This window comes from Morus notabilis, unplaced genomic scaffold (assembly GCF_000414095.1).
Source record: "Morus notabilis unplaced genomic scaffold, ASM41409v2 Scaffold5, whole genome shotgun sequence".
NCBI classification, from domain to species: Eukaryota; Viridiplantae; Streptophyta; class Magnoliopsida; order Rosales; family Moraceae; genus Morus; species Morus notabilis.
The window spans coordinates 522,439-548,899 of NW_010363077.1; the positions used below are offsets into that span (position 1 = coordinate 522,439).

General features: G+C 31.6%; 2 protein-coding genes across 2 annotated transcripts; one reads left to right on the top strand and one right to left on the bottom strand.

Annotated features, from left to right (window-relative positions):
• The first annotated feature begins 2,080 nt into the window (after positions 1-2,080).
• LOC21406395 lies at positions 2,081-4,589 on the top strand. The gene is made up of 3 exons (XM_010103544.2): positions 2,081-2,234; positions 2,513-2,842; positions 4,258-4,589. The coding sequence occupies exons 1-3, from the start codon at positions 2,168-2,170 to the stop codon at positions 4,401-4,403; spliced, it is 543 nt and encodes a 180-aa protein (XP_010101846.1). The 5' UTR covers positions 2,081-2,167; the 3' UTR covers positions 4,404-4,589.
• An 11,630-nt stretch (positions 4,590-16,219) lies between these two features.
• LOC21406398 (laccase-7) lies at positions 16,220-19,811 on the bottom strand. The gene is made up of 6 exons (XM_010103547.2): positions 19,629-19,811; positions 19,321-19,472; positions 18,356-18,603; positions 18,053-18,181; positions 16,945-17,904; positions 16,220-16,483 (listed from the first exon to the last, which is right to left on the bottom strand). The coding sequence occupies exons 1-6, from the start codon at positions 19,716-19,718 to the stop codon at positions 16,353-16,355; spliced, it is 1,710 nt and encodes a 569-aa protein (XP_010101849.1). The 5' UTR covers positions 19,719-19,811; the 3' UTR covers positions 16,220-16,352.
• Between the last annotated feature and the right edge of the window lie 6,650 nt (positions 19,812-26,461).

Sequence of the window (26,461 nt, forward strand, 5' to 3'; positions counted from 1 at the left end):
TGCTCACAACAGGGTTGTTTGTTGAAAATAAATAATTGGAAATTGCCTTATAACAACCTCAAACTTTGAAATTAAATTTTATGTTTATGAGTCCGTTTAGTTCACTGATTCGAGTTGAGATGTGATTTTATGTGAAAGTTTTTTACTGTATTAAAAAAGTTAGATATGATTATTTTTAAAAGTTTTTTACTGTAATAAAAATTAAATTTTAAATTTGAATCGGTGAAATGAACGAGTCCTTAATTTTATTAAGCAAAACTATATATGAGAACGGTATGAACATATAGACGGAGGATTCGACTCTTGTATCCCTGTTTTCTTGTCGCAAAAGATACCGATTATGAAAAGTGAGTTACAAGTTCAATTGGGTTACCATCAGTGTCCAGAATGGATTGCAACTCCAACCTTCTTGTCTTGTATTAGAGGACGTTTGGTTTATGTATTCAGAATCATGATTCAGAACTATTCTCGTCTTACGTGTATTTTTTGTGAGAGAAAATACTGTAGATAACCATGAATCATGATTCAGAATCAGAAACGAATATAGGAAACAAACGTCCTCTTAGTCTAAGACAATCTTTCTCTACTCTTTCGTTTGATTGGTTTCCCAGATCATGTAATGCTGTTTCCGACCTCTTGAGTAATTGGTCTTTGGCCTCTAAGTTTAAGGGGTTTGGTTTTTTTAGGATGGTTGCACCCGCTGTGGTAACCCAGCTACTTTCAGAGCTCTCTCAATAAAATACGTTTGGACTAGTAAAAATATACTTAAATAAAAATATTTAAATGCTGTGCATGATTAAGACCCCGTTTATTTCACCGATTCGAGTTTAGAATTCGAGTCTTGCTATTCTAAGAAATAATCACATTTAATTTTTTTACTACAGTAAAAAGCTCTCACATAAAGTTACATTTAAACTCAAATTAAAAATTCGAATCAGCGAAGTAAATGTGCCATAAATGTAAGGATTATTGTACATTAAAACTTTTTTGTAGTGTTGGATTATTAGCTCCACCTCATATTTCTATTTAGAACATAATAGGAATGTTTTATATATATATATTTTTAGTAATCATAGTATTAGATTAAGCAAAGTTTAAGGAACTGATTAGCAGAATCACGTGCATACGTGTCAGCTACTCCTACTTTTCATTTGTCACGCTATTTTTTTTTTCTTTCTTCTTTTCTCTTCATATTTACTATTCTGATGAAACTACTTTGGAAGTTGGAACGTGGAATGTTAAAGAATAAAGAAAAGCTCATGATATCGTTCTTGTGTCGTTTTCTCCCAGTTACTGTCACTTAATTTCTACGAACTTTATTAATGATCGTTCTAGAGTCTACGGTATTGATGGATTATACTAATGAACAACACGGAAAGTCATCCAAACATTTACACTATTGCATGACTTCTCAGCAATTCTCTAATTCTTAGAAGCTTCGAAGGTGACCCGAGAAGCCAAAACGACAAAGAAAGCCAAACAACACAAAGTTGACCAATTTATCAAAATTGGCCAAAAAAAAAAAAAAGAGAAAGTAGACCAATTTTTTTCCTTAAAAAAAAACAACAAAAAAAAAAAAAAAGAAAGAAATTTTAACTTTCAACATGCAGGCATCCAATAGTTACACGTCTTTAAAGTACCGTCAACAATAAAGCACGAACCAAACAAAAACTTAAAAATAAATTAATAATATTTAATTCCAAAAACCGAAATTAGATACAAGCCAAAAAAAAGAGCAAGAAATAAAAAATCAAATTAACTATTAAAATGGGACTAAATAATATTGATTAGCCAAGTGGGGGCTCTTCTATTGAGAAAATAAGAGGGACTTCCAAGCTCCACCAAACTTAGACTAGTTATTTCAAATTCGCCCCACAAACGCGTTGTCCTTAACATAAATGATAGAGACGCGTTAATATTATTAAATATATCTAATTAAGCTAAAGTTATTAGGAGTTAAGGAATCTTAAACTTGTGTCCAACCACGTAAGCTCATATTCTTGCTATATATAGGTCATTTTTTGCACCCTTTTGGTCTCATCGAAGATACCTTCTTCTCCATATAGCCTTTCCTCTTTTCTCTCTCTCTCTCTCTCTCACAAAATATTTCTTTTCCTTCTCTGAATACAAGAAAATTTTCCATTTTGATCCTGCACTCAAATTTATCATGGCTTTCTCAACTAAAGTACCTGTTGTTCTCTTCCTCTCTTCTCTCTTCATCCATGCAGCTCTAGGTACACATATGTATATACGTGTGTATACATACATATATATATATATATGTATAAATTTGATACATACACATGTTCTTTATTCTTCCTTTTCTTTAATTTTATTTTGTTTTATATATACGACTGCGGTGTAACAATTTACGTACCCTATATTGTAATACAAATATTTTTAAATCGTTAAATTTCATGAGGTTTTGTAACATTTTTGTGCTATTAATTATAATTATGACATATTGTAATACAAACATTTTAATTTTTTTTTTTTTTTTTTCATTTTTTAGCTGAGATTGTGTGTGAGGAATTGCCATTGGATGTTTGCGCATTCGCGATAGCGTCATCGGGGAAGAGGTGTTTGTTGGAGACTACGGCGGCGGGGAAAGACGGGAGAGTGGAGCACCAATGCCGGACGTCGGAGGTGGTGGTGGAGAGGATGGCTGAGTACATTGAGACGGATCGGTGTGTGGAGGCTTGCGGGGTTGACAGGAAATCTGTTGGCATTTCATCTGATTCCCTTCTTGAGCCTCAGTTTATGGCCAAGCTTTGCGCTCAGGAATGTCATCAAAACTGCCCCAACATTGTTGACCTTTACTTCAATTTGGCTGCCGGAGAGGGTAAGTTGATTTAATTTAATTTCATATATGTGGTGATTCCACATTTGACGATAATATATCTCTACATACATGATATAAACGAGATCAATCTAATTTTTGGGGTGGTTGCCGAGTTTTGGCGAAACTCTTTTTTTTTGGTTTTTGTTTTTTGTCCTCCCACATTTTTTCATTTCTCAATTTTTTTGTTTTCTTTTTTCTTAATTGTCCTCCCATATTTTTTTTTATTTTCACCTTTTATTTTTATTTCTTCTCATTTCTTTTTTTTTTTTTTGCTTCTGGCCCAAATATCTTATGTATTTTCTTTTTCTTTCTTCTCTTTCTCTCTCTTTTTTTTCCCCAACAATTTGTATAAGCATTGTTTTAAAAAATGTCACGTTCGCGTATGCGTACTAACTAGTTTATATATATATATATATATATATATATATAAAAGAATAAAAAGTTTTTAATTAATCTTGAGGCAAGAACATCATTTCTATTCTGAACAAAAACGAAAAAGAAAATGATCTATACACAAGAATATGTTTTCATTATTGTACTCCCCAATTAATAATAAGTATATAAAAATATTACTAGTGCTTTTGAAGCCTCTTGGGACATGCCATTTTCTTGATATACGCTCAAGGAATGTTCTACATGGTGATTATATTCAAATTAAAATAATTACATATATTTTTTGTACATATATATTAGGTGTATAATCATAATTATATATATACATACACACACATACATACACATATATATTTGTACGTACATGATGACTAGTCAACGGATATCGAGAATTTTTTTAATTTGTTTGTCATATTTGTGTAAATAAAATTAAGAACCTCAAACTTTTCTTCTAGCTTTTCATATGGAAACTGGATACTAATTAAGACTTGGTAAGACCGTGTGCAACCATTTGAAGGTCGAGAGTTTGACCCAAAAAAACAAAAAAGTATATATTGAAAGGATGAAATATGGAATTGTCAAAGACAATAGTTGACTTTGGGGAAAGAGAAGGAAAAATTAATGAAGTTATAAACACTTTAAAACATGAAATTTTGCTATATGAAAAAATCTGCATGATACACATGCATGCTTATATACTTCTACCCATGCAGCATTATAATCATCTCCACCATATGTAAAGTGCTCTGTCTAGATCTACACACACACACTCACACATACAACTTTTATATTATATTATATTAAGGCTATTTTTTGGACGTGTGACATTCTTATATACCTAACTTGGAATATATTTTCTTCTCATTCAATCAAAGTATTATAAGTTTTTTTTATTTTATTTTAACAATCTAGAACAAATTGACCTTTTCATCTTTAATTTTGTAACCTTTTGTTTTGTTCTGAAATATACAACTAACATATTATATGCACATTTGTAAATTAAATTAATATAATATTTGCAGGAGTTTTCTTGCCTGATCTGTGTGAGAAACAACGCTACAGCCCTCACCGAGTCATGGTGGAGCTTATGAGCTCTGGCGCGGCCCCCGGACCTGTGGCCACGGAAGGACAGCTTCACACGGCCGCTCTTGCACCTGCTCCCCTGTAATTACATTATTGTCCTTGTATCTTTTTCTTTTTTGGGTAAATTAGGGAATAATAAATAGCATATTATTATATAGAGAGATCGAGAGTGAAAGGAGATTTGGGGCTGTGAAACAATATTCTATTTGAAGAGTGGCATTGAAGATTGTTGGGATTGGGATTTTGTTACACATTCTATTTGAAGAGCGAATATTTGTATTGTTTGATTACAAATAAAAAAATTTCGGATTTGATTTCTTCTTTGTGTAAATTATTATTATTTTTAGGTGTACCACTTTCTCTCTCTCTCTATCTCTTTTGGTTGCTAAAAGACAACTTCATTGAAACGCGCAAGAAGCGACCAAAGGATACAAACAACCAACCAAATTCAAGAGAAAACACAAAACAACCACACCCGACAAACTAACCCGCGACAAGGCACACCAAATTAGCCTGTAACAATACCACGCTAAGCAAACCAAAAGAAAAAACAGACTAAATTAACCTCTAAGAATACCAGACTAAATTCTATTCCTTGGAAACATGATAAAGTAAATAGCCAGAAATATTAATATAGATGTAATTCATTTCTTCTTTAATAAAGAAGTAGATATAACTAATTTTCTTGAGTTTTGATTCAATCTTGAATAGTAAGAGCCTTCAATTCGTGAATAAGTTCATAAATGTATTATTCATTGGAGAATCAATGGTACTCAAGAATAAAGATGAGATGTAATTAAAGAGACTAACGGATTCTACCTAACTTTAATTACGAATTATTTATGGAGGATCGATCTAGATGTAATGACAATATAAATAGACGTTTCACATTCTTAAAAGTAAGTATATATCCATAATTTTAAGAACGCAATTCCATATTTATAGTAAAATAACTTTTGGAGTTAATTAAATTAATTAATTGATTACAAAGTTAATTAATTTTCAGCATCTTTTTAATTGCCGCAAACATTATTTTTTTTAGTTTGTAGTCGTCGCTAAAAATTTTTCTGCCGGTAGAAAATCTAACTTTTACCGCCAAAATATTCCACAAAATTTCATTAATTTTTAGCGACGATTATGACGTCGCTAAAAAGCTTATTAGGCAGGATATATCAAGAAAAAATCCAACAAAATATTTCAGATACTCATGTCGTCGCTAAAAGTGTTGTTCACTTCATCTATCCCAGATCGAAGGACGACAAATTTTTTTTTTGTTTTGTTTCCTCCTTATGAAACAGAGGTTTATTTACGATCATCAGCCGTCTAACATTTTGGTAGGTCTGGCGGTGGTGGAGGAAGCGTTGATCTGAGAGTGGGTCCATTCTCAACCTCAAAAGCCATAGACAAATCCCACAACACGTAAAGTATATAAAAGGGTGCTAGTCCTTTTAATTTTGAACATAGTGACATTTTCAACTCTTGACTCTTAATATGGACCATAGCTCTTTACTTTTAATATTGACATATTGGTCCATGAATTCTCAATTTTGAACAGTTTTAATCTCTAGACCCTAATATAGATGAACAATTTCTAAAATTTAATGTTGATAATCTCATTTTTATCGCATAATGGCCGACAGTTTTACCTTAATAATTATAGTAAGTGCAAAATGATACAACTTTCAACATATTTTAATAGTAATGAAGATAAATTTTGCATATAATGTAATTCTTCTCTTGATATTTTAAATTACCGCGCGATTACACATGATTATCTTTATTAAATTTCAACGATCATTGGTTAATAGTACTGTTAGGGATCAAGGCTGTCAAAAAATGAAAGTTCATGAACTAATACACAAAAATTAAAAGTTTAGAAACTAAAATATCACTGCTAATAATACTAATTACCCAATATATATTTATACAAACGAACAATTGAATATACTTACCATACGATATATTCTTTTTTTTTTCCGTATAAAAATTACATTATCAATAAATTGTGGGCCGTATTTTAATTTATGTAAATGGTTTATCAAATGGTGACTTATTTTTGGATAAATTTATGAAGCAAAATTAATCTAACAAGCGGCAAGAAAAGATATTATAGTTAGAAAAAGAGTTTGAACGAAGGTCTGAGTTTAGCACTCATTTCACATAAAACTTATTTTGTGACATTTGTCTAAACAAAACTATTCAGAAAAATTCAAAAAGTGAAAATAATATTACCATGAACTAACCTGGATTATTAACTTGAAATCTGACAATTGCCCAACCACCTGATAAATCAAATAACCATTCATGATTCACCGTATCTCATCCATGATTCAAGACATTCATTGTAAATATAAGTCAATGGTCTATCTGTAGCATAGCAGCTGTACATATTTGTTACCATATTTGTTTCTTTAGAATCAGCTTTGTAATTGTATATATATACACACACAGAATTAGTGAATAATAGTGCAAAAACCATTCCATCACCATATTGTCGTTTTACCACCGACTGGCACAGAAATTGTGTTTCGACTTTGTGGGTTGATGAGGTTGAATTTCTTATTACAATCCTCAGCAGCGTCACAGTTGCCGAAACCATGAGCCAAGACGTGAAAGTTGAAACCATGAAGACGAATAGGATGGCTTTCGATCCCGACAAGGGCTGTGTTTTGAAACACAATCTCCACAACCGCGTTGTACTTCAATTTCTTGACCTTGGTTACTTTTGGCGCGAAAAGCAAAGATTGGTTAAAGCTAAGGCTCAAGTTTGTGTAATCAAAACTTCACTGGAGGATTGTTTGGGAAATCAGTGGTGTAGATCCCGCTGATTTATACCATAAAAAGAACGCTTGTAGCATAGAGAGTGATTTTGGGAATCACAACATTAGTAGGGAGTCCTGCAATTTTCACACGTATATATCCATGTATGTAAATCGTTTTTAGCAATATTACTATATGAATTTGCAATAGTGATATTATACTATTGCTATGTAAATCCTTTCGTGTATGCTCTATATATGTCAATAGTATGGCATATATAATTACTACAAATTAATAGGCACATCAGTATAAAATCATTTTGGTACCATCTAATATAACAAAACATCTTGCAGGTACTTCATCTTTTTAATACTATTAAAACGGTACCTTTAGATTTTAGAATGTTTTTTTAGTACTCAAGCCTGATTTTTAGTACCTAAAATGTCTATTGTGCCCTTGCCAATATTTTTCATTAAATGGGTCACAACAGCTATATTATTCAAAAAAAAAAAAAAAAACAATAAGTTATCCGTGTAACCAATTAAACCTATAATTCTAATATTAATGATTTAAATTATTAAAAAGATAAGGTACATACGAGATGTTTTGTTATAGTATTAGAGGGTACTAAAATGATTTTATCTCTATATCAAAAAGTGTCATGTACGAGCTTTTGGCGTTACAAAAGTATCGGGTCACGTACGCAATTTTCAATCATTTTAGTTCTTAAATTATGTTTAGCTGAGAATTTCTAAGCACATGAACGTGGGGTAACGATTTTAGTTCAATTTTGTTGGAATGTACTAAAGTTTGTTTCAGTTTATTCTTCTCTTTACTTTGCTTTCAAGAAAAGAAAAAACAAAAGAAAGAAAGAAAGAAAGAAAGAAAGAAAGAAATTGCATGAGTGACATACCCAATAAAATGCATATATCCATTTCGGGTCTAGGAAACGGGTAAAAGGATTGCCCGGATCTCGGGTAGATGATGAGAGCTCCATACACGGTTGCTCGGAGCCAAGAGGAGTGGGCATGCCACCAAAGGGTATTGACATTATTAGAATAAAGTAGTGTAACTTAATCAAGCTATTATATTGTCATTTATGATTTTACCTAACAATGTTCCATTTAGTTATCTTAGCAGGAAGTGGATTGATGATATCAGTATACAATAAAAGAAGACTAAGCAAATTATTAGAATTATGCGTATATATTATAAAGATATACGTAGTAACTAAAATTCAACCTTCAAATCAATTGTTTATTATCCAAGTTAGTTGGTTTGCATCATGGAGGAAAACATAGAGCAGCATGGTACGTATGTATTACAAATATTTTTCTACAGTATGTATCAAAATAGTAATTTCCAATCATGGTTGTGACCAATTATGTGATTAATCATTAAAGTCAAAGAGTGCTGAAAATAATATTTCGATAAATCAACTGACTAGCGACTATTTCGTTAGTTATTTCTTTTAAGGTACTAATTAAACCGTGAACTAATTATCACAGTATATGTATGTGTGTGTGTGTGTGTATATATATATATATATATATATATATATAGTATATAGACACACACACTAAACCGTGAACTGATCAATCTTACCAATGAATAGTGACGTTGTATGGCGACTGGTTCAAGACCCTAAACCTCATGTACGCTTATTGTGGGACCTGGCAAACTTCCATTTGTTGCAGTTATTACTCTCTTTACACAAGTAGTTGACGGTTAGGTTTTTCACCTGAGCGAACCACATAGAAACAAAAAAAATTAATTAGTTAGTATAATTAATGATCAAGTAAATATTTAAGCTCTGGGAACGTATCTACTTTATAATAAAGAGGAGAAGTACACAAATCCATCATTTGTTATTACGTACTCGTTTTCCAGCTAGTCACAAATTTCATATACTATAAAGTTGATAATAATTGTGATTGCTTAAAAATCCAAAGATAATATATATAACTAACTAACGTTGTTTATTGATAGTAGTACGTTCTTATAAGAAAACATATATGTATATATATATATATATATATGTATGTATATTGTGTGCGTTGCAAACTATGAATAAATATTAGAGAAAATATTGTCGAGGGTGTAGTTTGTTTGGACTAGTACTTGAGAATGGAACAAGGATAAACAAAAAAAAACAAAAAAACCAAAATATAACGAATCTTATAAGGTGATCATGAGGATGAGGAAGAACTACAAAAAATAACACGTGAAAAAGTTAATTAGAAAAAAGTAAATCATAATGTAGGCTTCTAAACTACTAAAACAATCGGCAAGTCGACAGTTGAGAAAATCAAAAGGAGAAAAGGAAAAAAAAAAGAAACCTAAAACTAAAAGGGATAATGATCATCGGGAAGTAAATTACAATTAAAGAATGCTTGACTATTGCGGCGGCTGCAATTGGTGAAGAAGTTAAAAGAGCTAACGAACAAGCTAGCAACAATGCAAATGATGATCTAATCTCCATGTTGAGAATATAGCTTCATGAGTTATGAGAAAGAGATGTGGAAAGGAAGGAAATAGAGGCAAGCAATTTCTTTAGTTAAATTATCAACTTGTGCCTTCTAAGTTTGCGTCCACATATATACATTCGTAAGGTTTTATTGTGAAAACCATCCATCTATATATACACACACACATATATGATATGTGTATATAATATATATACATGTATATGTATATATAGAAGAGAAAGAGACATCAAGATTGCGCGACCGTATAGATATATAGCTAATAAATAAGTTTAATGGAGTATTTAAGTAGAAAGTGTAATTATTTTCTTTTTTTCCACTCTCTCTCTATTTTTTATTTTTATTTTCCCTTGCACGTGTGTGTTAGCATAAACATCGTTATCTTGCTAACTAAGAACAACATATATGTATAAGTTGGTATTCAAAGTTTGTATAAAGAAATCTCATTTAAGTCAGAAACTTGAGTTGTTGAAACACAGAGGGCTTTTTTTGTTTGTTCGATAGAAAGATGTTCCGACTAGGGACCAAGTATCCCTTTTATTTATTCACTATTAGAAAGTGAAGGATTAAACAGTTTACTAATCCAACTTTTACTCAAAATCAATGATTAAGAAAAGTCTTTCGAGTAGTAACCTAGTTGGATAAGATTTACAATCTTGACGCTAATTGTCCATTCTAACTAAGGATCCGTTCGTTTTATATACTCAAACTTAAATCATTAATTTTGCTACAGAGTTTCTTTCACAAAAATTTGAATTTTAAACGTCAAAATTAAGAATTATGGTTTGAGTATACATTCTAAACAAGCTCTAATTAACCTAAAAAATGATGACTAAGAAAATGCGTCCATGACCAAAAGGTTTAGTTAATTTATTCCAGGATTTACAATAGGATTTTTATTTTATTCATGTCAAGATTAATGACAATCAATTATGCAATTGTTAAAAGAAAAAAAAAGATAAAAATTTGCTTCCCGCTAATAGTTAGGTTATGTTTTAGTATTAGGAACTGCTACTGCGGATCCTACTAATTAGGACTAAATTAATGAAATACTCTTAACTCTAAACTCCAAATAAATTCTTCTAAATTTATCAGAGTGTTGCCAGAAATGTTCTGTTGCACCATATAATTATCCAACATTATCAATGTATTACGATACAGATTTTCGAAAAAGAAAATATTACAATATATGGAAACAATGATTGGGCAGAGATATTCGACGTAACAATTTGATGAAGTGATCAGTTTTACTTATTTATGAGTTATTTTGTAACTTTTTGTAGCAGTTGGAAAATAATTGGCGGAAAAACAAGTTTTATATATATATATATATATTCTTATTTATGAGTGTGTCCAGTTTTTAATAGCAAAAAACATGTTCCATTACAATATTATATACAAATATTCGTTTGATAGATATGTGTATGTTATCCTCATTCTGCGTTAAGATATTTTTATAATTTCTGAGGGCAAGACTTTTGTTGTTGGTAAGATCCTAATCTTCCATGGTGTTGCTTCAAAATTCATCAATAACAGAAATGATGTGCGTTTGGAATTGATTTTTGTTTGTTTTTTAAAACGTTTTTGCACATCTTTTGAGACATGAAAATGAAAACAGTATTCAAATTGTGCTTGTTTAGCAAGTGAGAATGGTTTTTGTGAAAAAATTAAAAAACGGTTGAAAGTTGTTTTTTTTTTTTTTATGTTTTCATTTCCCAGTACTTGTCAACAATGTTATAATATATTAATTAATAATTATAACCAAATACGATTTCACTTTTTTATTATATTCAAAGCAATCTCTTGAAAAACCAACCAAACGTAATTTTAGAATCGGTCTCAAAATGATTCTCAAAATAATCTCATTTTACTTTTGTATTGAAAACAAAATTATTTTGAAAACATTAACAAATAGGCCCGATATTTTAGGCTTTGACTTTTTAAATCTAAGAATTCATTAATACTTTCTTTTGAGATTTTCTTGGTTCCCAAGGTAATCTAATCCATATCAAGGTTGAAAGATTACATGGATGCAGAGTTTGATCTCTAGGGTTTTTTTTTTTTTAAATTAATTTGCCACCAAACTTTAATTATTATTTTGGTAAATGTTTTAATTTTTGGAGGTTATGTAATAGATCAAATAGTGGTTAGTTGGCCGTTGACGAAACATATTTCCTAAAATAATATGAAGAGACAACTTAACTACACTTATGAGGAGAATAATAATGAGTCAAACATCAAACAACATTAGTTTTGATCTTTTTTTTTCTTGTTTTAATATAAATGTGAAAGTAACTAGCATTAACCGAAAAAGTATTAGGGCCAGGCTTAGGTTTAGAGTTTGGGGGCCGGCCCGTATAATATTTTAAATTTTTGTAAAATATTTCCAACTTTATATATTAAGTTTAAGGTATTAATATCTCTCACTTACATTATATTAATATTAAGAGTGACTATATTTACACCCACTAAATTTTTTAGCGTCCCTACTAAATCATGATTTAATTTTATTATAGTTTTATCCTTCTTTAAAATTACATTAAAACCTACTAATATAACTCAAATTAAATTAACTATGATAAAAGCAGCATTCTTTTATAAAGAAATAAAAACATCACACACCCACGTAAAAACATGACGATAGAAATTAACAACTAAAGTGAATGTTTCCGTCCCCCAACATTTCTTTTTTCTCTTTCTTTTGCCTACAAGTAACTTCAATGCTCTTGTGATGCAAACAAGCAATTACTAAAAACGGATAAATAGCACAATCAAATTAGATTCAAAGCATAGAATAATAGGGTCTGTAAGAAAATCTCAGAACTGTTGTACACGATGAAGTTAATTTTAATTAAATTAGTAAAAAACAATTAGTGCGTTTCTGCAAATATTAACACGTATAAATTAAAAAAAAAAAAAACACGCGCACACACACCCCAACTCGACAATTAATCTGTTGAGATAATTTTTTGTACTTCTGTAACTTGCATTCCATGATAAATTTCTTACGTTTATAACAAGGCAATTGGTAAATAAAGCTAAGAGGAACAAAAATATTGACAAAATTATAATGATTTTCAAAAGAAAATATAATAGTAATAGTTGAAACGTGAAAGGGATTATATTGTTGTATAAATCATAATAAATTAAAATTAAAGTGAGAGGATAAGAGGATTAAATTAGGTATTATAAAAATAATATCTATAAAAGAATAGATTTTTTAAATCTTTATAAGAGAAGTATTAATCATTGAGGGCATTTACAAAATTTTGAGGTGCAAATACAACAACTTTAATATTGAGAGATTTTTACAATTACCCCTTAAAATGGATCACCAAACTATTATTAACCCCTAAACATTAGCCCTTTAATTTCTACCCCTTTAGACTAAGCCCAATCAAAGGCCTGTTATGTAGATTACTAAAATACCCTCAAAGGTATTTACAAGATGTTGGCTGTCTCCAATCGACGGTTGGTGACAGAGCTCCGGCGAGGTCTCCAACAGTTGGCAGCGGAACTCCAGCGGTTGATGGCAGGGTCTCCAACGACCGACTGTAGAACTCTGGTGGCCGTTCGACGTGTCTCTAGCTACCGGCGGCGGAACTCCAGTGTGTGTCCGGTGACCAACGGCGGAACTCCGGTGGCTGTCCGACGGCTTTTCGGCAACCATCCGACAGCTTTTTCGCGCAGCCGTCCGACAATTTTCGGGTGGCCGCTTTCAGGCGGCATTTCCAGGGTCCGTCCGGCGGCGTCTCTAGCGGCCATAATTTGTCAGACTATGTATCATAGTCTGAAAGACTAAGATGACCGTGGCGGCCATAGTCTGTTAGACTATAATACATAGTCTAAAAGACTAAGATGACCATGCTCCATAGTGTCTTAGACTATGATTCATAGCATGACAGACTATGATGATTATAATCCAATTATGATCCATAGTCTGACAAATTATGCTCGTGCTGACCATAGTCTATCAGACTATAGATTAGTCTGACAAGTTACACTGACAGCCGGTCATAGTCTGTCTATAGTTTGACAGGTTACACCCGCACTGGTTATAGTCTTACTGATTATGGGTCATAATTTGTCAAACTATCACATATAATCTGTCAAATTTTTGACTCATAACCTGTCAGACTTATACAAAATTTCAAATAGGATCATACTGAAACAAATTTTTTTATAATCTGACACATTATTCTTATTTTGGACAGAAAAATACTTTCAAAATTTTGAATAGGATCGACTTTTGATTTCTAAACAACAAACAAAAGTAAAAAAATTCAATTAGAATCAGTTTCCGAATTCTAATTTTGCTTAATGGTACCAAACAAATCGTCACACCATACAACTTCAAATTGAAAAATCTGCAAATAAAAACAAGAAGCATAGGTTGCTTCAGATGGAGCATAATAACCTTTTCACCAACACTTTTAACATTGACAAAGGTAGTAAATGATTATCATTTATCAATAAATAAAAACATAAGCATCCATCCAACATTCCAACTACTAGTGCAAATCCCAAATTGCAACAATCTATGCCTAATCTTTGACTTCATCTTCCTCTGCATTGTTAATCCTATCAAAACAAGTTTCATGTAATATACTGCTTCGAATATTTACAGGCAGACCAAGCAAATAAATCTAAACAAAAATATCTAATAGATCCAAAGAAATAAAAAAAAACTAATCTATTTGCTTGTCATAATCTGCCGCATTACTTTTCAAAATTAACAATAATTTAAGTTTTATTGAAGCTAATTTGTCATAACTGATTGTGCTATAATAAATTGGTTTCCGAGTTTTATTAGGGGGTTTTTTTTTTAATTTTTAAATTCTAATAGAGAAAAAAATGAGTGTTTATTATGCTTATTAACTTTAAAGGTCTAAGTTTTTTAAATTCGTAGAATCCAATCTATGAAATCTGAGAGATTTAAATTGGATCGGAAAAACTTTTTGATTGATAACAAATTGGCAATTTGGTAGTTTTATATTGGATTATGGCTTGATTTCTAGTCCGTGGATTTCATTCCTTAAACACCCCTACCTACAACCAATAATAGGCCATTAAGTCCTATTGAACCCTAGATTATTTGAGAGACTTTTAGAAAGGTTTTTCTAAAAAATTGATCAAACGTCAAGGTACGAAGGTTGATTTTTCTTTGACTCTCTTGTTGGAAGGAGATAAATTACCAAGTGTAGATTGAATGAGTGCCTATCCATATTCCATGGTTTTTTTTTTATAAAAAAAATAACAAATTAAGAAGACCGGTTTGTTGAGACTCCTTTCGTCGTCATTCTCCAAAGTAATAGTTCAGTTAGAAGTGCGGTTTGTACTTTTCAACGGTATATAAATCTTAATTATTTATAGCATCAGAAGTGCGGTACAGTCAGAGAGCTTCCCTTTTGTCCAATTTTGACACATTAAAATGTAATTTCAATAATTCAGTTTTGATGTAATTTTGCGAACAAACTATACGTCAAAAATGTTGCTCATCATTTTTGAAAACATTTAAAAATAATTTATGCAACTTTTTAAAAGTTTGTAATTCTAAATGTGCATTGAGCCATATCATTTGAAACAAAAATTAAGAAAATAGTCTCACATATACTACAAGACTACATATGAGATTTTAACTTACGGAAAAGGAGATAGATACTCTTTAAAATGCATGAGTTTCTTGACTAATATCTTTTTTAGTAAAATAATTATATTAATCAAGCGTAAAGATTAAAAATTAAACTCATACACTCTAAAAATAAGTTTAACAATAAACCTATAGGTCTATTGGTTTTGTGGGATTCTTTTCTTCAAGCTCATAATATATTTTCAAGTTTTAGATTCTGAGAGCTTTGGATATCTTGTTCATTAACTTTGAGTAGCTTTAATTACTTACATAACTTTTTTCCAAACAACTTCTAATCGTCTATTGAGATTAATGTTAGTAATTTCCCAATCAATTGTTTATTAATACAATCAAAGATTACGATTGATTAATTGAACCTCGGGGTCAACACACAAGTACAACACCAAAAAACCAAATTGGCAACGTACGTAGAATCACATTCTTTCCATAATTGACTCCATTAGTAGTAACATAAATGATCTCAGCTTTTTAAAGTATAAGAGATAAGCGCAAATTAGAACACAATACATAATTAGAAAACAATTAATGAAACCCATATTGTAAATCCGAAAGCATGCGCACATGATGTTGCAATACCAAGAGCACCTAAAGCTTCATCTTCAGCTTTAACCTTAATCCAGTCATGAATATATATATAAATATATATATATATATATATAATATTTTGTTTTTTGAAGTTATGAATAAAATTTTAAGAGTAAATTATTAACTCTTTATAAAAGAGCTATGAATTTCGTATTTATAAATGAATAAAGTTTTCATACTTTATGAGTCATATTGTCAGCACATCGAGATATTGAATACATTTTGCTTCTTGTCTGCTAGTATATAGAGAGGCATATATATATATATATGCGTATATATCGAAAACATAGAATTGATCGAAAAAAATAAGAACAAATTATGTTTTATTCAAACAATAAAGAATTTAGGGAAAAATAAGAAGGATTTTGATTATGTTTTAATTCAAACAATAAAAGAATAACATAATTCAAAAAGTATGGAAAGAAAGAATAGTGGTTGCAACTTAACCACCTCTTACAAACTTTATTTATCTATTTCGAAAGCAAACAAATTAATAAAATAGAGCGATCAATTATGACTTGTATTCAGAGGAAATTTGTCCACCATATCTAATTTAACACCGGGGTAGATCGGACGGTGGAGGTGGCAGAGTAGATGATGGAGTGGGTCCATTCCCAACCTCAAATGCCATGGCCATTCCCACAGGCAAGTGCACGTCCAGATGGCAGTGTACCAACCATACACCTGTGTCGTTCACGTAATTATCAGAACTTATGAAAAATATTTTATTTTTCAGTTATATATATTTGACTAGTCTTACTCGGATGGTATATAAACCCAAAAAAAAAAAAAAAATCAAATCAAAACTTATAAGAAGGGCCTATGTGAAAAATAATTGATACGGTATAAACAGTAAATAACAACTCTATATATGTTGAGCAATGCTATTTGACACTGACGATACTAATCACTAAGTACTAACAAAAATTGAGTCTCACTAATTTTTTACATGTGTCTTACGTCTATTATCGGACTTTAAAATCGTGTATTAACATGCAACGGATCTATTAATTTTAGTTTGTTCTATCAAGGTTTTTGTCAGTTTCCTGATTTGTTGATTTATGAAATGTTTTTTGCATTCAAAAAAATATACACAAAGAACTCTGGAAACCAATCCAATATCAGAAATGAATGTTTTAACCAACCTGGATTATTAGCTTGGAATCTTACTACGGCCCAGCCTCCAGATGGAACAGCGATGGTGTTACGTATCTGAGGGTTAACGAGATTGAATTTCGTACTGTCACTGACGGCATCGTAATTACCAAAGCCTTGAGCCAACACGTGAAAATTGAAACCATGAATGTGAATCGGATGGTTCTCCGCCGCTTGTAACGCCGTGTTCTGCAACACCATCTCCACCGTCGAATTGAACTTCAGCTTCTTCACCTTCGTCGATTTCGGCGCAAAAATCAGTGGTTCGACGTTGCTTAAGCTCGGGTTCGTGTAGTCAAATACAATTGGAGGGTTGTCGGGAAAATCAGTGGTGTAAACTCCGTCCACACGGCCATAATAATATGCCTCCAGCATAGACGCGTTCTGCGGGAAAACGAACGATTCATTGTTCATGCTAGCAGAGAATCTTTGCCCGTTCGGGCACGTGGCATTAATCTCTTCACACGGCTCCGTACTCAGTCCGACTGTCACGAACATGTGTTCGTCCACGTCGAGCGGGACAGGGACCCAATGGGGTCCACCGGCGAGCCCTGTCAGGTTGGTGTAGAACTTGTGAGCCGTTGGGGTGTCAAGGAAATCAGGTAGGGTTGGCATCACGGGGTTATTTGACTCGGAACCCTCATAGGCAAAAATGCCCCTGGTGGTTGTGTTGTCAAATGGTATGACAGTCGGCAGAGGAACACTGACGTACGGACGAGCCGCCATGTAGTATGACCCGACCGGCTGGTCGGCTTTGATGAGGACGTCGACGGTCTGGCCTGGAGCGGTGACGATAACGTCGGTTTCATAGGGATCCGTGTAGCTGGCATCGATGGCAACAACAGTCATCGTGTGATTGGCAATCTTGAAGAAGAGTTGGTTATTGAGTGCGGCGTTGATGATCCTCAACATGTACGTCCTGCCTCGCTCGACTTTGATCTTGTACATATCTGATTATAACACAATTTAAATTAATTTTAGGATAAGTATTCTGATAATAGAATTCTGAAAAATTTAATTATTTTCATGCATTAGAGTTCTTTAATTAGAGGCCTATTAATTATAAGTATTCTTTATAATTAATGTGTATTTACGTACCATTTTCGGAGCAGGGGTAGAGATCACCAGGTTTTCCGTTGATAGTGTAAGCGTCAGAGATATTCGGAGCTATACCAGCGGCAAGTCCCTCATTCTCAACGTCCACCACATTAGCATTCCACCACTCTCCTGCAGTTCAATCATATATATACATAAATATTTTATCAATATTTGTTCCATCATCACTATTTTTAAGAGATAACATATTAAGAATATGATTTGAATATTTTAACTAAGCTATATATATATACGTATATGTGTAATAAAAATTGCATGAGAATAATACTTGCATCTATTACATACCTAGTAAGATGGGTATTTCCTTGTGGGGTTTAGGGAAAGGGTAGGCTGAGCGGCCGTGTTTAGGTTGAATGATAAGCGCACCGTAGACGGTTGCTCGGAGCCACGAAACATGGGAATGCCACCAAAGGGTTCCTTCTTGTCCGGTGACGTTGAATCTGTAGGTATAACTTTGTCCTGTAGGTATGGCACATTGAGTAACATTTGATGGCCCATCTGCCCATTGACTTTGAAGTTGAAATACCCCGTGCCTGCATAGAAAAATCAAAAGTTAATTATTATATTAAACCTAAGTCCATGTTTAATAGCTTATATTGTCATATTATTCAAGATATATTTATTATGTTGTATTTTCATATATAATACAAGATGATATTTAGTTTCATAACATATTAAAAAAAAAGTTAATAAATCTAACTAATATATAATGTTAGGTGCACTTTACATAGTATTGCATTGTATTTATTATTTATTTTCGTACTGACCCTTAGTAATTAATGGAAGAAAGATGATGCTAATTAATCAGGTTAGGGTAGCTGATAATATCGAAAAGTAATTTCTAAGCGCACGCTTTTTGTTGTCACAGTCAAACCGTTCGATAAATTGAAAAAGTCAAGTACCAACTCTACTACTTTTTCTTTTGTTTTTTGGGTCCAACTTACTATTATATATATATATATATATATATATGCATATATGTATATAATACATGACCCTTAGTAATTAATGGACGAAAGATGATGCTAATTAATCAGGTTAGGGTAGCTGATAACATCGAAAAGTAACTTCTAAGCGCGCGCTTTGTTGTCACAGTCAAACCGTAAATTGAAAAATTCAAGTACCAACTCTACTACTTCTTCTTTCGTTTTTTTTTGTTTTTTGGGTCCAACTTACTATTATATATATACATATATTTGCATATATGCATATAATACATGACACTAGAGCTAATTCAATAATTCATATACCAATGAATAGTAATGCCGTATGGCGACTTGTTAAAGACGTGGACGACGAGAGTGTCACCCTCTTTAACGCCTATTGTTGGTCCAGGCAATCCTCCATTTACTGCCGTTATCTCTTGCTCACGACAGAGCTTCGTCGCCACAAAATTTTCAACCTGCACGCGAAAATATATACGTTATTAATTAAAGCATTAAGGAACTTAAAACTAGGTATATATAAAGGAAGTAAAATGTGCAAACCTTACAAACTATTAAGTTAACCAAAAATGAAACTATATCATGATTTGACTATCGACAAAAGAAATAATTACATTGAAAGAATGCTCCACTATTGCAGCGAAGGATATTGAGGAAGCTAAAAGAGCTAAAGCGCACGCTAGCCAAATGGCAAATCTTGCCATAATATCGTTGAAAGTTGAGATTTTGATAATAAGGATAAAAAAAAAAGAGTGAAAGCTATATATGGATAAGAAAGTGTTGAGGAGATATGTTTTTCTTAGTAGAATACATTTATTAATGTTTTGTGATATCTCAACACAAGCATAAAATGTTGTATTTATAGTAGGGCAACAAGCAGTTACGTAACGAAATAGATAATAGCTAGATCAAATGGGTTTTGACAAAGGCCAAGCGCTATAGCTTTCGTTTTCGAATATTTTGCGTGGGTTGGTTTACCATGCTATGCGGAAAATTCACTGTAATTCCCAATTAAAAATATGAATTTACTTACTTGGTCAATTAATAATAATATGCAACATTTCATTATCCACAACGTTTGATGAATCTCGTATAAAAGTCAGAATATCTTTATTAATTGGTTTGTTATTTGGAGATGAAGTACAAGAGTTCGTTTTTGAATGGGATGTTTGGACGACGGTTGCCCAAATTAACTTCTCTCTCATGATGATAACGTTATTGACATGTTCTATATATTTACATTTGTAGCTGTATTTTATTAAGTCTTCGTTATTTTGATGACAAGCTTTTCGTGTTCTGTTTTCTAGGAACCATAGAGCAAGTTGATTTCTCTAATTCCAGTGTTATTGTTATTATTTTATCTCGTACACGTAGTTGTCGTGCATTGGATGGTTAAAGAAAGATGTTATTTATTTATTTATTATTATTATTATTTCATTTTCTCTAAAATAGTAATAAAGAAAGATTCTAATTAAACAAGCAGAAGGTGCATGCACGTAGTACCCGTCATAAAGACCAAACTATAACAGGAAAGTATTAGTATTAACAGATCAAGCCCCCTAAACCATACAATTAACTACAACACTACGACCTTGTTTGGTAAAGGGGTTTGAATCCGGTTCAAAGCAGTACTTCTCTCACAAAAATTTGTATTTAAAAAGTTATTCTGCAGTATTTTTCTCATAAAAATTTAAATTCTCGATCAAACCATATGATTTATTCTCATGAACCAAACATGTCCTAATTGTATGAGTATTCTCATGCTGTGAATGTGATTATAAGTAAGGCAAGTCTATGGTTAATTTTAGTGGTTGACATTTAAATATGACGAAAGCATATTAGTGAAGTTTTAATAATCTACCCTAAAAACAACAGTCTCAGTATTTTTTTTTTTCGATCTAGCAATATTGTTTGTTACGCGATATACGTCGTTAGAAGTTGATAACTGTCCCGAGGAATTTCTTGTTTAAATAAATAAATACATACAGTGCCTTAGCATTGAAGGAAAAATTTCTTTATAAAGATGGTAGGTTAAAATTTTCTTCTCGTTGACATTGTTTTTTCACACGCCAAACTTATGCCTTGAAAAGTCTAATATCTGCTACTAGCTAATTTAACCTGTTCAATAATCTACCTAATTATTGCCCTTTTCCACGTACTTAGAGATGTAGCGCAAAAACAAAAACAAAAAAACAAAAACAAAAACAAAAACAAAACAAAACAAAAGAAACCTCAGATTTTTTTTTTTTTTCAGTAATTTTCACATTTGTTATGTTAACTGGAAGATAGTTGTCCGGTACTTTTTTTTTTGTTTTTTTTTAATAATTTGCAATTGATTCTTTGACGGATCAGTTTGAGATGATCAAGTTTTAGAATTTGTTGTGCATATAACCAGGCTAGGAAATTAACAAGATATACAAAAGTTGATATGCATATATATACACACACATATATATATATATATATGTATAACCACCAAACAAACATGCATACTTAATATTAAAAAAAACATGTAGACAAATGCAAGAAAACTTCTGTAAGAAATTTAAATTAATACACTTGTGAGAATGGTAGTTCATTAATTGTTCCGGAATTTCGCCTTCATGATCATTTCCTTCGCTTTTTGGATTATCTTTTTTTTTAAAGGAACTTTTTGGATTATCTTCAGATTTATTAACTCGTTTTAATTTTATATTTATTTTTAATAAATTTTTTGAATTGAGGTTTGTTGTGTGATGATGTCGATCGAACTGAAAAGTATCAGTGTAATTAGTTGAAATGTTCTAAATCCGTACATTTAAACCTCTGCGAGAAAAAGAATCAACAAATTAACACGCTAAGAGAAAACAACAATTTCAACAAAAACACTTTTTGCCCATTTGGTTCATAGATTAGAACCATGAGATTAGAACCATTTTCGATTTATGTGTGTTTTTTGTGAGAAAAATACTGTAACAAATCATGAACTATGATTCAAATCAGAGAACGAATCATCCAATTAAACGGGCTCTTTGACTCTATGAGCAGGGTACAGACGGTAATAAACTAACCCAAATATAAAGAATCATTATCCAAAAAAAAAAAAAAGAACGATTTCAACAAAAAAAGTTATCAAAAAAAATTACCCAGATAAAAATATTAATTAATATGGGCCAACGTATTTGGAATATTAACTTTAGATCAATTCGTAAACGACTTGTCCCTAACAATAATCTTCATATCATTTTTTTTTTTTTTTTGGATAATATCTTCATATCATTTTTCAGGATGAAATGATGAGTCTTTAGTCAACACGTACAAAAAAATTTATATAAAAAAATAATAATAAAGAAAATTACATAAAGATGTCTAATCGATTACGAAAAGCGGACACTAGAAATTGAGATCCGTCGAAATATATTCTTAGGTTTCTTCCGGGTCTTTCTTTTGAAAAGTAGGACGCCAGTTTATAAATATATTTGAAGAAATTAAAGAAACTTATATGTATATGATCATAACATCGCTGCTTAAGATTTATCCGATTATATTAGAAGATAAAGTAGCTAGTTAACCTATATAACTTGTTTAATTCGTCCTTTTCTTCTTCAAAATATGTTAATTATCCTTAAAATCCACACGCAACTAAGAGACTCACCCACCCTTGACTTTCTCTACTGCAGCGCTGGCAAAGTTAGTCCACCATAAGCAATCATTTTTGTCAAAGTACACATCTTCATTTGAAGTACCTTAATTCTGGTCAGAAATTAATTTTTACTTGTTTAAGACAAAAATATTAATTTCTCTAATTAATGACGTACTTAACTACTTATGTGAGAGGCGTAATGCGTCATTTTAATTCCATAATAAATTAATGAATATTAAACGGCCAGTCTTTAAATAGTCTCAAATATTTAGATCTCTCAATCATCCTCATTTTAATTCGTATAAGACTCGAATTTGAGATCTCTCAATTATTTACTAAATACCCGTTTAGTTCTCTAATTCGAGTTTTTAATTCGAGTTGAGATGTTGTTTTATGTGAAAGTTTTTTACTGTAGTAAAAAAGTTAGATGTGACTATTTCTGAGAGCTTTTTACTGTAACAAAGCTCGAATTTTAAATTCGAATCGGTGAAATGAACGGGGTTTAAATAACTCAGTTAGTAATATGCTTTCAAAAAAAAACATGGTAGTATGCGTACAAACTAGCTAACTACCATGCATTGTGGTTGAAATATTATTATATAAAATTTACGCTTATCCACTTGGTCTGTACAGTAGATAAATATAAGTAAAAGTAACAAACAAAGTGAAGACGAAACACTGGAAAGAATATATTATATCTTTGAGGGTTTCAATTTGATCATGTCGATAAATAATGTTTAAATTTTTATATAAAAGACTGCTCGTCATACATGTTTACATTATATTAAGGTTGTTTTTTTTTTGGTAGTGATAGTATTTAGGACGTTATTTGTTATACCACTAGCGACCCTTGCAGAGGACGCACGCATCGAACGGTTACTTGGTCAGCATTTTTCGTTCGTGAGGAGTAGAAAAATTGTAGTTGATTACGTGTCTTTGTATAAGGTGCGATAAAAAAGTATATGTACTTTTTTTTGGATAAATAAATTTTTTGAATCATATTCAACATACCGTTATGTCGAGGTAAAAAGTACCTCGGAATTTGCATTGAGATTGTTTCTTTTTTTTTTGTTGTGTGTGGAAAATTAACGATAATATATAGTGCTATCATTCATTTGGTGTTTACCACAAAATACACAAGAGTACTGAAAATGTAGCTTTCAAGAGAAATCCTAACCAAAATCTCAGTTCTAGTTTTATCATCACAAAAACATATTGACATTTTCAACATGTATTCAAATATAACTTAGGTCCCGTTTATTTTACCGATTCGAGTTAGAATTTGAGTTTTACTACAATAAAAAGCTTTAAAAAACAGTCACATCTAACTTTTTTGCTACAGTAAAAACCTCACATAAAATCACATCTCAACTCAAATTAAAAACTCGAATCAGCGAACTAAACGGGCCCTTAGATTTTATTCCTGGTTAATTGCCTACGCAAATGCCAGTTTAAATTACAGGCTATTTAGATTTTATATTTCAAACGAAAAAGGTTGAAAACTTTGCAGTCGGAAGCAACAAAAACTTACAAAAAATTTGATCTTATTGCCTTAAATTTTTAGGAAAATTTGTAATTCCGCCAAAAATTTTTAGTTACTTTTAGTGACGACAATGCCGTCGCTAAAGAGTTTACTAACACTTTTCCGCGATGAGTAGTCGTCGCTAAAAAGTTGACTATTTTAACTCCTTTTTTAGCAACAACACGTCATCCTAAAAATCCTGCCCAATCGTCACTGAAATGAATTGAGATCAAGTGAAACAATGGCCTTTAGCGACGACATGTTGTCACTAAATGTAATTTTTAGTGGCAACTAATGTCGTCGCTAAAGGCGGCAATTCTTGTAGTGGAAAGAGAGCTGAGAGAGAAAGAATGGGTTGAGAGAGAGATGGAAGGGTGCAAGGGTGTTCGGCAGCAATTTTGAGGCCGAGGCAAGGGCAATTGCGTTTTGGGCGCGACCATCGGACTTGGGCCGCGGCAGTGTAAAGAGAAAAGGAGCAAGTTAGAGAAAGATAGAGATAATAGGTTAAAGAGGGAGATACGGGTAGACCTGAGGAGGAGAGGCGCACGGCGTGGTGAATTTTCATCGGAGGATGGAGAGAGAGAGAGAGAGAGCAGGGGAGTGGGTTAGAGAGGGAGAACAGTTTATCGAGAAAGAAGAGATCACAATGGTTTTATAAAATGACTTGTAGCGACAAAATCATTCTTGTGGTCGCTAAAGGCTTATAGAACGATGTCATTTCGATAATATATATTAAAATATTGTGAAATAATTATATTACGTTACAAAATCTTTAACAATGACATGTGTTGTTGTTAAAACTCTTGAAAATATCTTTAGAAGTCAAACTCCTGCATTTTTTTACTGCTTAAAGTTCAGATTAATTTTTGACGAAAAAAGTTTTAGCGACGATAAATGAAAGAATCTAACCCTTTCTAGCACGAAAAGACCAAATTTTCACTGCATCATTTTTATGGTTAACATTTAGTGACGATACATGTTAGAGTCGTCGCCAAGTATTGTTTTACAAGCAAATTTTACCCACGTTATGTGCCATGACTTTTAGCAACATGAGTCGTCGCTAAAACTTTTTGTACGCTCGAATTTTGCCTGCAGATTATACAATTTATTGTGCACAACCTTGTCATCGCTAAAAGTAGAGCCCACTTTTAAGTTTTCGTTGCTTGTTAGATTTTATTCTCAAAAATAGTTGCCGCTATATCTCATATTTTAGCAACAACTGTTGTCGTCGTTATAGGTGTCGTCACTAAAAGCCTTCATTCTTGTAGTGATTACTCGTCTATTTTATGTTTAGGAAATAAATTATTAAATAATATAAATAAACAAAATCAAAATTCAACACAAAAAGTGATTTTTCAATCTATTCCCAAAATTTTATACTTACTCCCACTTTGCATTTAATCATTAAAATCCCTTAATTTGTTACCTAAACTTTAAATTAATCTCACTTAACCTCATCTCTTAGAGTTCTCATTGAAAACAAGTAGAATATACTAAAAAGAGAAGCTAAAAATAGAAATAATTGTAATCCCGCCGTAAATAACACTCACTTATTGTTTAACCAAGATAAAACTTGAATTTTAACAAAAATAAAAGAAAAAAATAAACAAGATTTGGATTTTAGATTAGCGTTATAAATTCAAAGTAAGACTAAAAATAAAAAAGACTTGTATTGTAGATTAGCGTTATAAATTCAAAGTAAGACTAAAAATAAAAAATATTTGTATTGTAGATTAGCGTTATAAATTTGAAGTAAGACTAAAAATAAAAAAGATTTGTATTGTAGATTAGCGTTATAAATTCAAAGCAAGACTAACTCAAAGTTTGAAGTAATAACGTGAGAGTTTCTAAAGATTGTAGGACATAAATGAGAATGAATGTAAAGTTTGGTGTTATCTCCTTTTTTTGTCGCTTTTGATTTCCGAAAATCATGCATGAAGCCAGGGCATGCCCAGTGGGGGCTCCCCCACTCAAATTTTTTAGTTTTAAAAATCTTATATATGTAATTATATATCATATTATATTGATACAAATTAGCACCTACTAAAATTAATCTTATAGCCCTTACTTCTAAAAACTCAATATTATATGCAAAATCTTATTTTGATTAAATTTTAAACGTAGTTATAAGTCCTCACTAATAAAAATTTCTGACTCCGTCGCTGCATAAAATAATAATGTTAGGATCTCTGTCACACTGGTGTCATGTAATTTATGTGAGTTTTAACTCGTATGATGTAATAATAAATATGGTCTCTCTACTCTTGGATTATTTGTTTGTATATATATAATATGCAAGGGTT